The following is a 12,234-nucleotide window of genomic DNA, read 5'->3' on the forward strand; positions in this document are numbered from 1 at the left end:
GTCTGCGAGATCAATTTTTCGCTCAGACTCACAGACATCTGTGTAAATTCCGCGCGCGATCCGAGGTAGGCTAGTGAAGAAGAGTACATCACATACAATGCTGATTGTGGGTAAGGCAAGGAGGGACATGGTCAAGCGATTCTCTTCGATTCGGCGTTTCAGGGTCGTACTTTCCTCGTTCTGCGACAAAACACTCCGTTTCGCTTCGCGATTGGCTTTACGAACCTGAGAGATGGGTACGTATTTAGTCTAACATTCGCAAGGATTCGACTCCTCAGTATCTAGCGAGATACGTGGGACCTGAGTGAGAGGGATCCGAGATGATCAGATTACCTCTGATAACTGCTCCTACCTACAGTGCTAGCCTAGTCTACTCCCGTGAACTCCTGATACCAAGATGACCTTCCGAAGTCGCACTCACCACCATAACGATGAGAAGACTGAGAACTGTCAGGGCAACGGTTGAGAATATTCGGAAACCCATCATAAGCCTGCCGTAAATCTTCGAGAAGCGTCCCTGCCAGCCGGGACGATCCGACGCTTCCATGCATCGGACTGATTCCACATGCTGCATCACGAGGTGGCTATAGAAGTTCTTGAAGATCGACTTCACATTGCGCGGATTCAGGAAGAACTCACCTGCGAAAACGAGCTCGCCGTAGGAATCGTAGTTCATGGGGAGGAAGTTTCGAGCGTGATGCTTCCGAGCAGCTTGCATGACTCACAGGTATCATTGACGTGAACAGCCCGGCCGATGAGCTCTTCGTACGGGAAGGTTTTGTTATAAACATTCGGTTGTGTTTTGAAGCGCCTTTTCTGAAAAAAATCATGAATTAGACTGTCGCAGGGGAATACGACGACCAGCGAACGGGCTCGATCTACTAACCACAACAGTCACGTTGAGTCTCGTGGAAGTGTACTTGAACATGTTGCGCTTTGAGCCGAGCTCGGAAAAATTGAAACGCTGACTTTGGAGTATTCGCGGCAGATCACAGAGCTGCTTTTCACAGTCTGGGGTTTGCGTTGGGGCACTTAACTCGTTTCTCCGCTCTTTGAAGCTTTTTTTGTGACACTCGAAAAGATTCTCGGACGAAGTCTGCAAAATGAATCAGCTGCGAGTCAAGTCCGGACTTTAGCAGCTCAGAGAATCCCAGGGAGATCTGGGGCACCCGCCGATTTTTTTCTAGGAGCACTCTCTGGGCTAACCTATCCTCACTGAGGAAAGGAACCCCTCAGGAAGAGAGGAGAACTGAAGGTCCTCTGCAGAAAATTGAATTCAATAAGACGGGGCGTAGACTTTGAGTTTTTGGAGCTCCATCACATGCTAGCTTCTAAAGGAAAGCGGTACTCTCGACAAGAAGAGGTACCTGTCTCTCTGTCAGGCCAAGACCATTCATGAGCAGCATCTTGATCGGGTCTTGGTTAACAGGGAATGATCCGTTCACTCGATATACATGATTCCGGCCGCAAATCGCGCGCGCATCAAAAAGGCAACAAACCTCGTTCAAGTCCGGTGTGCAATAGAAATCGAAAGTTCGAGCGGGAGGGCCGGGCTTCGGTAACTTCCGATATTTTATTCCTATTCTGATCTGAATAGGAATCAGAAACGCGGAGATGCAGGACAAAAGGAAAATCGCAACGCAAATCTTCCGTGCTCGTTCCCTGGTGCATAATGTGCGCGTTTTCAGGGGCCATTGTACATAGACGAATCTGGATGCAATGATAAGACGAATGAAATCTCGGGGCTCCAGGCCGGAGATGCTGAGCGAAAAAGCCTGTTTCGTAGAGGTAAATAATCTGGGAGGGATCAAGGATCGGAAATCCCACCTTTCCATCGTCATGATGAGCGTCAGGAGTATCAACCAGGTTCTCATGAAATTAATGAGCACGGTGTAGCAGTACCTGCAATTCGATGATTCGGTATGAGGTATAGATGATGGCAGCAATGTACGCAAGACCTCCGGTACCAAGGAACCTCGGCCGGTAATCTTCGGTTCGCGTCATCGCATACTAACCAGTACACAAGCTTATAATAATACATCATTTCGAGGCTGAGCTGGCATGATTCGCACGATGCAGCCGCTTGGCTCAGGTGACAAAAAAGTAGGATGAGGTTTGCTAGCGCGATGCACTTCAAATACACATATGGAGAATCATTGAGCTGTCCGTAGTGTATCGTGAGGAGCATAAGGAAATCGCCTACGATTCCGACCATTGATAGGATCAAGTTGACGGATCTCGATGTGATGTGGACCCAAGCACTGCTCGGGTAAAGGTCTTCGGAGCTGTAAATTCATTCAGACTCAGGTTTCTTCTCGAACCATGCCCGCGGGAATCCCCACGATATGGAAAGTTTCGATCAGGCTAAAGCCCATGCCCCACATCTCGCTCGTCCCCGTCTCCTTCGGTTGCTCACCATCTCTCATCTACCGGGAGATACATCTTCGAAAGAGATGCGGGACGGTCTTCTAGTCACTTGACCAACATTTTGATAGCGTCGCGTAAACACTTCCCACATCCATTCATCAGAGGCCGATTGAGGAAGCTGGATGGTTGATCATAATCACAGTTTTGTCACCTTGCCGCGGTATGTGGAAGGAAAATCCCGAAGCCGAGTCCCCGATCGCTCTGCAAGCTGCGAAAAAACGCACGCCTCGGTCAGACCCGACGCTTTCGATTATCCGGTCCCACAAATGTGGACATGGTCTATGATCGATGTTTTCTTACCTTCCGCAATTCGAACAGACTCTCCTCTCGAACCTCGCACAGCCCCGAATCCGGAGGTCAGAAATCGCTCCACGAAAAACTTTCTACGACGGACATTTGTTCCCAATCCATTGCTCGCTTAAACCAGAAGACTAATTCGATCCTCTGCGGCTGTATCGATCGTTGCACACCAGTTGTAGCGCTCCGGAGTAGTATGTGCTGCTAGCTCTTCTCCCGAGGGACGACTTGTCTAAAAGCGGAAAGTACCTACCAATAATTTTCGCTAGCACCATCTGCTCTCCGAAACCGAGCCAAAACACTATTAAAGATTCGTGAGTTGAATAATATTATTATTCATCTATTTCGTGACCTTGGTGGGTCGCATGAAAAATCTGACGGCGATACCAAGCACATTGTCGTCGACCCAATCCGAACATTTGAGCTCTACTCCGGCCGTTTGCTCCGGGAGTGTCTTGCTTATCACTTCTTCACTCCCAAAATTCGAGATCACCGCGCGCAATGAGCAGAGTCGAGAGAACTCGAGATCACAAGCTCTGACGATGATATTCATCTCACCAGTGAGATACTCTGCAGCAGAAGGGAAGCGTATGCGAATGGTATCATGGTATCGGTGGTATCCGTACCAAGAATTGATTGACCGAAGACCAAGGAAAGAGAAACGGAATCACGTTCTGCCTCCGGAGTATTCCTCACCGATGGAAAGTCGGCGAATCTGGGTCTTGTAATCCCCGGGAAGCTCGAGTCTAGCACTGGGAATGGCAAGGGAAAGATTCCACTTCTCGTCGATAATATCGCTTATGTAGCGATTCTTGCCCCCCCTCAAACCATCATCGGGCGCCAGCTGTGCCGACAATAGGAGGTGTTGGGGCCAGCCCGAAAAGAGTCTGACGTCTTCAACAGAGAGATGCTTTCCCAGAAGAACCGGATTTTGTCGCGAGAATCGCAATCATAAAGCTGATGAGATTTCCGGAAACATAAAGAGTCCCTCAGGAATAAGTAGGAAATTGGACGGGCCATATAATGCGCTGACTGAGGCCGATGATGTCTGCTCTGGCGAGAGCGAGAGTGCGTGTTCCAGATCGAGATGAGTTTTCCAGAGAGATTGAGTAATCCCGGAGGAACATGTTCATCGCCTAGAGACTCTTCCGGACTGTCCAAGCGAAGCATTGCTTTCGAGAAATTCTATCCGCCTCTCCTATTTTGCTGTGTACAGGTGTTCTCCAGAAAATTTCGCTGATGTTCTCCCCCGGTTGGGGGAGTCTCCCAAACAGCTTCTCTGACGGCGGGGCACTGCGACAGCACATTCGGAGCTCGATCGGGGGCGACGGAATCTGTTCCCCAGGCAGTGGCCGATGCTCTTAGCGGCGACGCGCCTCACTCCTTACGGAACACCCTACTTCCGATCATCCCAGCCGAATCCAGCTCGTTGAGATACTTCTTCCCCGCCGAGGCTCACAGATTGAAGATGACCTATCCGAGCTTTCAGAAGCGAGCCGTTCCCTCGCAGGATGATCCTATCGGATGACATCATGAGTAGCCACTAGGCATCATACGCCGCTCCGTGTTGTTTTATTGTGCGAATGATTCTCTCTTTCCCGAGTCCCCTGCTAACATTCGTCTAAAATCGATCAGGTGGAGTGTTCCCGGGAATCATTTGGCTGGATTGAAGCATGGAGTTCTCTTGGTACCATCCCTCATTTTAAATTGACTTCCCATAAATTAGTGTAAGCTCCGGACCCGGGCGCTCCTCTGCATGAATACGATATCTTCAGGGGGTACAGCCGGGTCGACCGGAATCTATCGCCTCTGGAATGCCTCTCCGCCTCTTCCGAAGCCTCTCCGAAATTCTCTGTGTGCTTCCAACAGAAGGGTCCTCATCACAAGCGGCGAAAGTTAAGACTGTCTTCGAAGTCGATTTTCTTTGTTGTGTTAGCCTTATATGAGCGGAACCTTTAAGGCGGCAGATCGAGCGGAAATATCTGACACGAAATAGGTCACGGCTTGAATTCCGAAATCATACATCCGCGTGCAGAGCACCGAGGGGCACTCATTCAGATCTGATGAGCCTGTATTCTTAGAAACATCGGGAAAGGAACGGAAGATTATTGCGAAGAAAAGACATTAGGCGTCTCTTCTTCTTCAACTCTTTCTTGGCTCCGGAGCCTCCGCTATCGACTGGTTTTATCATCTCAAAACCGTCCTTTTGACCAGTCTTCCTGTACATATCCGGAACGAAACATGAATGAGTGAAGCCACATTTTTCGTACAGGCGAATCGCTCCGATGTTCTCCGCCATCACATGCAGGAAAACGTAGCTTGTTCGAGAGGCCATAGGATAGATTTCGGAGTTTTCTAAGGTGGCTAGAAGGATTCTCGCGAGTCCTTGCCGTCGATAACGCTCAGCTACGGCCAACTGTGCCACGTAAAGGAACGAGCCTTCGGGTCGAGTTCTGTATCGTATGTGGTACGTGGGAGGACATCTCCTCGTGAGTATCGTAGCGATAAGCTCATTCGTGGTGCCTTCGAAAACCCCAAAGGACCAATTCGGAGAAGCCGTCAGCGTCTGAAATGCTTCCGATAACCCCATTCAATGTCTGTAATACTGAAACAGTATTTAGATGAAGTTCGAGATCAAGAGCAGACCTTATACCTGTATGTAATGCAGATTCGCCGGAACGATCAAATTCCGTCGATGGAAACGCAACATCTCTGCGGCGTCTGATGCTCGGAGTTGGCGGAACTTCAGATTTCTCAAGATCGGATCGCAATCTGAAGAAGTCGGCATCTTGCTTTGAGGTCTGGGTGGACAATTGGACAGCAGATCACTTCGTTGTATGTTGTATGGGCTCTCGGCAAGTAGCCCAGAATGTTCTCACAGACGCGAGGGCTTTATTAATCACGAGTTACAAGCATCCAGTCGAGAAGATCAGAGGAACCAATGACAGACTGACTGAGAGGCTATGGCGTCAGGACTTAGAGAGTGAGCGTCAAAGAGGTGGAACTTGCTTCGGCGAAGGAGCGAGGATAACGAAAACGGTCAACGGTCTCACCTTCTCGGGCCGTTCAAGTTTTCGCAACAACCCATGCAGTCTGTCAAGCGATACGGGGGTGGGCTTGAGACATTATCCTCGCACAGTAGTGAAAGTGATCGTAGTTCACGGAGTCCTACGCGGAAACCCAAGAAAAGAGGAGGGAAGAAAAAGCAACAGAAGCCAGGGAAAGCACCTCAATCTTATTCGATCATTGTACCCACGTCTCAGGGTTTGACATCCGTGCCTCTCGCAAACCCGGCTGCCGCTTCGCGGAAGACTACATCAGCTTCGGAAAAGAGGCAGAAATCACCAGAAAAGTGCATATCTCCCGGTGGAATTTTTCATGAAACATAATTCGTAATAATTATCGAGAGTTATCGGGACAGGATCAATTATTCCACTACGGAGAACGACAGATAATTGTTCAGTCTCAGTGTCCGGTTCAAAATCCGAAGTTTCTCTCCCGAGTCCTCCCAAATGACGGTCAGAAGGTCTCCGTAAAGTTAATGCGGGATCGATTTTACAGGCGCAGCGAAGCCATATGGTGGTTCCTCACTTGCTTCGTTTCGCTGTTGACAAGCACAATAATCACGCTGTCGATCTACATCTCATCGTGCACAATCGAGAAGCCGCAGAAGACCGATGATGGATGATTTTCATGGCTCCTCGGAAAGGTCGGAACTCCATGAGTTCTCCATTTTTTTTAGGAGATAATTCCTCAGTGAGCAGCTTCCCTGGCTCTCGAAATCATTCTCGGCTTGAACCGATCCGGGATGGAGCCGGTCAAAGTAATAAAACAGGCAATGACATACTTGGCGCCTTTTTTATTATTATTATTAGTTCGATAAATAACAAAAATTGCTTGACATGGCCTGCATCGATACTCCATCGTTCGATTTTGATTCGTCGGCTCCATGGTATGATATATGCGTGCACGCATCACACGCTCAGACATCCATTCGCTCTCTTAGGATTCTTCGTTTCTCGACTTGGTTCAAATACATGTCGAATTTGTGGTGGTGGTCGTCGTTCAACTTTGTTGCTGGGAACTTGGTGAAAGGCTACTCTTTCGAGCTCGGGAAATTCTTGGTTCCTTTGCAGTCAGAGAGACCTACAGGGTTTTTCGACGTAGGTCCCTTGTTTCCATATTCCCAAGATCAAAAAAGTGCCGTTCGAGAGGGCACTCCGTGCGAATGCGGAAACTCCTTTTCCCGCCCGACAAATTCGTTCGCTGCTTTATCTCACACATCGACCACTGGGAAGGCGGCCTTGTTTCGTCGTCGAGGAAGATGAAACGGGACGTCTTATGATGCTGAGCTGATTTAGTCGGAGTCACCACGTTGGCACGGAGTAAAAAGGGGTCGCATCGTCGCTCCTTTGCAGACTCGGCAAGCGACCCCTGGCCGAAATCATAGGAATCTGACTGCCGGAAATGTGTGCGGGGCAGTTGACGCTTACATCTGAGTGGTGGAGGACTCTTCTGTGATGAACACTTGTCGGCTGCCGCCGGGCACCTGCAAAGCGGTCGGTCATTGACTTCTCTCCCTCGATTCTCCGAAAACTCTCATTTGATTTTAACCTCGACGCATCTTCCTGTGTAGTACACGTCTGGTTCCGAACACGGATTTTTTTTCGGACCCGACTCTCCCAGTTCCGGGACCGAATGAGGCTCCTCGCTTCCTCCCACGTCAAGACTGTTCCACGTCCACTCCCGCATCGGGCGGTGTTGTTGCTTTCAACATGTCGGCATAACTTTAGTTCGAAAAGGCTCTACTTACGCTGGATGTGGTCACCCAGCTCCTGTGCTTGGCTCGGATAAGCGAGAGATTTCCTTCAGCAGAATCGGCTCTATCTTCGGCGGCTTCGAGCTCTCGTTGGAAGCGACGGACACGGGACAGATTCTGCTGGCTGAGGCCTTCCTGCGAATTTCGTTGAGGAAGAGAAATCAGCGTCAGACTCGATTCAAGCGAAGCGTGTTCGGGAAAGGCACAATCCCCATCGACGGGTCGGTGATCGCTCAGCCTTTGGAGAGAATAAGTCGGATCGATCGATCGAGAGCGATCTTCGGCGAGTCCCTTCTACGAACTATCTACTCACGAACCTGCTCAGTCATTTGCCTCTTGTAGACTTTAACCTTCTCGTTGAGCTTCTCAATGGTGTCATTGAGCATGGTGATGGTCTTGTGGTCTTCCTCGGTCTGGACAAGCAATTCCTTGGAACGGTGATCCTTCTTGCGGAGGACCTTCTGAGTCTCACCGTGGCGTTTCTTCTCTTCGTCAAGTTCGAGCTCAATGTCACGGATCTAGAGAAGAGTCATGAAAATGAGTACCGTTAGAGGAAGAGGTCATTGACATCTTTTACCGCTCACGAAATTTGACGTTCGTAATACCGTCGCTTTTTTCGTCATTTCTCCTCGGAGGTACCTACATCGTGAATGGAGAGCAAGCGACGGAGAAAAAAACAGTTCGCTCGTGCTTACCCTGGCCTCGAGTTTTCCAATGACCCTCTTGCCACCAGCAAGAGCATTGGCTTCGACTTCCTCGATCCTGACTTGGAGGGTGCGAACCTCGACCTCGAGCGACTTCTTGATGGATTCGACCTTGATGTATTTCTCTTGTTCCTCGACGAGGAGATCCTTGGTGCTCTTGAGCTCGACAAGGGTCCTCTGGAGGCGTTCATCGACAACGCGGAGCTCCTTGTGGAGTTCATCGTAGTCGGCTTGGAGGGCAGAGAGTTCGCCCTCGAGCTTGCTCTTGGCCGAAGCGATGTTGACGTTGATGGTGGTGAGCTCATTGATGCGAACCTGAGCCTCTTCGAGAGACTGCTCAGCAACGCGTTTTCCGCGGAGGGCGGATTCAAGCGCGACACGTTGTTCATCCAGCTCGGCCTGGAGACCCTGGCACCTCCTTTGAGTGACACCGAGTTGGTCGAGGGTCTGTTGGAGCTGTCTAGCGACCTCGTCGTAGTGGGCCTGGAGTTCCTGGATCTGCATGGCTTGCTTCTTGATGACGCGCTGCAGGTCGAGGTTCTGCTTGTTGGCGGCGTCGAGCGACATTTCGAGCTCGGTGATCTGAGCCTGCATCTTCTTCTTGATGCGAGCGACCTCGGTCTTCAGCTTGGCCTCAGCATCGGCCAGACGCATGTTGAGATTCTCGACTTCCAGCATGTACTGCTTGCGGAGCGCCTCGAGTTCCTCTTCCTTCTGCGCGAGACGCTTCTCGTACTCGTGACGAACTTGTTGGAGCTCGGACTGGAGCACCTGGCAGCGGTTCTCGGCGGACTTGCGCAGGGACTCGCTCTCCTTGTAGGCGGCGCTGAGTTCGTCACGCTCGTTCTCGAGACGCTTGATCTCGATCTCGAGCTCGTGGAGGCGACGGATGGCATCGGCGAGCGAGCTCTTCGCGTCCTGGAGATCGTCGCTGAGTTTCTTGTTCTCTCGGGCGAGAGCGTCCTTCTGTTCTTGGAGCTTCTCGTACTCGTGCTGAAGTTTGGCGAGCTCGGCGGCCTTCTGCCGGGCGTCCCTCTGCGCCTGCTCCATGAGCATGGTGACTTCCTCGAGCTTGGCCTTCAGATCGTTGTTGAGTTTCTCGAGCTGCGCGACGCGTTTCTCGAGAGCCTGGGCGTGAGCCGTCGCCTTCTCGAGGTCCATGATGAGGACTTCGACTTCGGACTGCAGACGCGACTTCTGCTTCTCGAGCGACGAGCACCTGTTCAGGAGGGCTTCGAGCTGCTCTTCGTACTCGGCGATCTTCTGAGCCATCTTGCGACGAAGGTCTTCGACCTCGTCGATATGCGCCTGGCATTCGGCCTCGTACTTGCTCTTGTACGTGGCAGCGTCAGCGTTAGCCTTCGACAGCTGTCTCTCGATCTCCAGACGGGCTTCGGCTTCCTCATCGAGTTGAACTTTCAGAGACTCGATCTCGACCTCCAGAGTGTGCACGTGGTTTTCCAGAGTGGAGCGCCTCTGCGAATCGGATTATCATTTTATTTTTTTCCTGTTCCCCCTCCCGAGAGAAATGACGCCTCGCCCCTCCCCCTCGGATGATTGCTCGGATATATTGCAATGAAGTCGGAAACACATACCCTGTCCTCCTCTTCGAGACGCCTGCGGCAGTCTTCCAGCTGGGTTGCGAGTTGGCCTTTGAGGTGGTTGACATTGTCGAGGGAAACCTTAACCTCGTGGATCTCTTTCAAGTACTCAGCGTTCTCGGCGCTGAGGCGGGACCTATTCGAGGGAAGAGGGTTAGCTCGGGCTCTAGACGCTCGCCTCGCTATTCGAGCCGCCACTAAGCCGAAAAACTCGCCTCTGAGCGGTGACCTCTACGATGGTTCGGTTCAACTCTTCGATACGGATGTTCAATTCATAAACGGTCGTTTCGAGCTTCTCCACGGTCTTCATGGCAGTCATTTTCTCCTTCTGGGCGTTCTCGACTTGAGCAAGCAATTCGTAAACTTCGGCCTGGAACTTCTGCTTCTCTTTCTCGGACCTGGAAGCCGGACATTCGGTTAGAGCTGCAGACCCGCAATCCCTCATGAGGGGAATCAAGTGTTCGCGAGCGATTTTCTTCATTGTCCGTTTCCTGCTACGAACATTGATCCGGAAAAATATCGGGAACGAAATTCCCCTGTTCGGGAATTCACAGCAGGTTCTATGTCATGATCTCTGTTCTGAGCTGTTTCGGTATCGATTGAATGCAGTCGTGAGAGCTAGATAAATTCTGATCCGGTTCTTACTTGGCCTTGGCACGAGCAACCGCATCGAGCTGCTCTTGGAATTCAGCGATGGCTTCCTGGTGCTTCTTGCGCAGATGGTGGGCGGTTTCTTCGCTTTCCAAGTGGACATCTTCGAGCAGTTTCCTGCAATCGGATGGACGACAGATTACTTCCTCGAGCGATTCACCGACTAATTTTTCCAGAGCCGCGTCAAGCTCTCTCGAGCTCCATCGCACCAGAGCCGGGGGAAAGCATGGGGAGGCTCCTCCCCCGGACAGGGGCTGGGAAGCCCAGCCGGCCGAGTTCCGAGCCCGTACGCAGCCATTCGTTTACATACCTGAGCTTGGACAGCTCAGTGTCCCGTTTCTTGTTCATCTCGCACTGGGTTTCGGCCCCACCTTCGGCCTCTTCCAGGCGGTCGGAAAGTGCGATGAGTTGACATTGCAGATCGGATCGTTCGCGTTCAATCCTCTGCCTCAACTCTCGCTCGCTGTCCAGATCCTCATGGAGCAGACGGAGTTTGTCCTGGAATCGTCAACACCTTAATACGACCTCACGTCCCTCGCCCCCAGGCTTCGAAAGCATCGAAGGTACACCCGCAGTCACCACCGAAAAGCTTGATATTCCGAAGCGAACAGCACATGATCTACGATACGATCGCTTCCGGACATCCCGGAGTCGCGTATCTCTTAACAAGCGAAGCCGAAGCGTCTTCTGGCTCTGCAGAAGCAACTTTTCTCTTGTTCTCTTCGTCGTTGAGCTCGTCGTAATCCAAAATTGCGGAGCATCACAGTCGTCCAATCCTCTCTTACCTCGAGCCTGGTCAGGGCGCCGAGGTCGGTTCCATACTCGATCGAAATGTCGCCTCCGGATCCCCCGCTGCTCTTGTACACGTATTTGCTAGACCTTGATACGGAGGCCATGATCCTTCGGTGGGATCACGAGATCACAGAACCAAACACAAACCCTCAACGACAGGCGCGAACGACGAACTCGACACTCCCGAAGCTACTGAGAGCGGCCTAGCTCAAGTCTGGTATTAAGTTAGTAGCGGTGGCCTTTTTGGGTATTGGCTTCTAGGCCCGGAAAGGGCCTCGGAAGAGTGCGAGAAGGAACGCACCGCAGAGATTAGTCATGATCCTCCCTCAGGGCTCGGGCCCGCTTGCGAGATGGTGCAGCGCAGCATCGCTGGCTTTCCCTCCAGCTGACCTACCTGTATCATTGTGGAAAGAAGGAGACGCGGCGGCGCCGACTGCTTCCTCCATAGAGACCATTGGAAGGTGGAGAAACCCGGTAGAGGGCGGCTGAACCGGGAACACCAACGCCCGCATTCCTTAGCTTGGTTGCTTGAGCAGACCACTTCAAAGAAACGGAAATTAACACCCGGTCAGGGTACCTATTTCTCCGTGAGGACTTTCTTCGTTTCGGATTGAACGATCGCTCGTGTTCGGCACGTTGTAGAGTCCGATCGAGGATCGAAGGAACGCCCGATGGAGAGCGCGGGAGAGGGAAAGGATGAGGGACCATTACGATCTTCTTGGCACGGGGAAAATACCGTGGGTCTGCAGTGCTGGGCTCCGGGGTCAGAGACGGCAACTCGATACGGTCCACCCGACGTTCGGGTGTCTCCTGGGATTCCCATCGAGTTCCTCGTTCCTATGAGATAATTTCTCCCACCTGGGTCCGTGGCTTGAGCCGGTGGCTATCAAGCAGGCGACATCCGAGGACGTCACTCGGATGAAAATTCAAGCGATACTGAGGG

The 12,234-nt window shown here is 51.6% G+C and overlaps 1 protein-coding gene across 1 annotated transcript; it reads right to left on the reverse strand.

Annotated features, from left to right (window-relative positions):
- Positions 1 to 6,577: 6,577 nt before the first annotated feature.
- Prm (Paramyosin) lies at positions 6,578 to 11,485 on the reverse strand. Its single transcript, XM_003744447.2, has 9 exons — positions 11,285 to 11,485; positions 10,810 to 10,997; positions 10,494 to 10,616; positions 10,064 to 10,246; positions 9,843 to 9,984; positions 8,239 to 9,723; positions 7,861 to 8,061; positions 7,538 to 7,678; positions 6,578 to 7,273 (listed from the first exon to the last, which is right to left on the reverse strand). The coding sequence occupies exons 1-9, from the start codon at positions 11,393 to 11,395 to the stop codon at positions 7,214 to 7,216; spliced, it is 2,634 nt and encodes an 877-aa protein (XP_003744495.1). The 5' UTR covers positions 11,396 to 11,485; the 3' UTR covers positions 6,578 to 7,213.
- Positions 11,486 to 12,234: the final 749 nt, after the last annotated feature.

The sequence above is a fragment of the Galendromus occidentalis genome, unplaced genomic scaffold (assembly GCF_000255335.2).
Source record: "Galendromus occidentalis unplaced genomic scaffold, Mocc_1.1 scf7180000077468, whole genome shotgun sequence".
Lineage (NCBI taxonomy): Eukaryota > Metazoa > Arthropoda > Arachnida > Mesostigmata > Phytoseiidae > Galendromus > Galendromus occidentalis.

What these genes read in the sequence shown, in the direction of transcription:
- Prm (XM_003744447.2), bottom strand. Translation starts at nt 11,395, where the DNA reads ATGGCCTCCGTATCAAGGTCTAGCAAATACGTGTACAAGAGCAGCGGG. An exon ending in ACTGAGCTGTCCAAGCTCAG is followed by an intron (nt 10,617 to 10,809) that starts GTATGTAAACGA and finishes ATCCGATTGCAG; the next exon opens with GAAACTGCTCGAAGATGTCC. An exon ending in TTGGAAAACTCGAGGCCAGG is followed by an intron (nt 8,062 to 8,238) that starts GTAAGCACGAGC and finishes ACTCTTCTCTAG; the next exon opens with ATCCGTGACATTGAGCTCGA.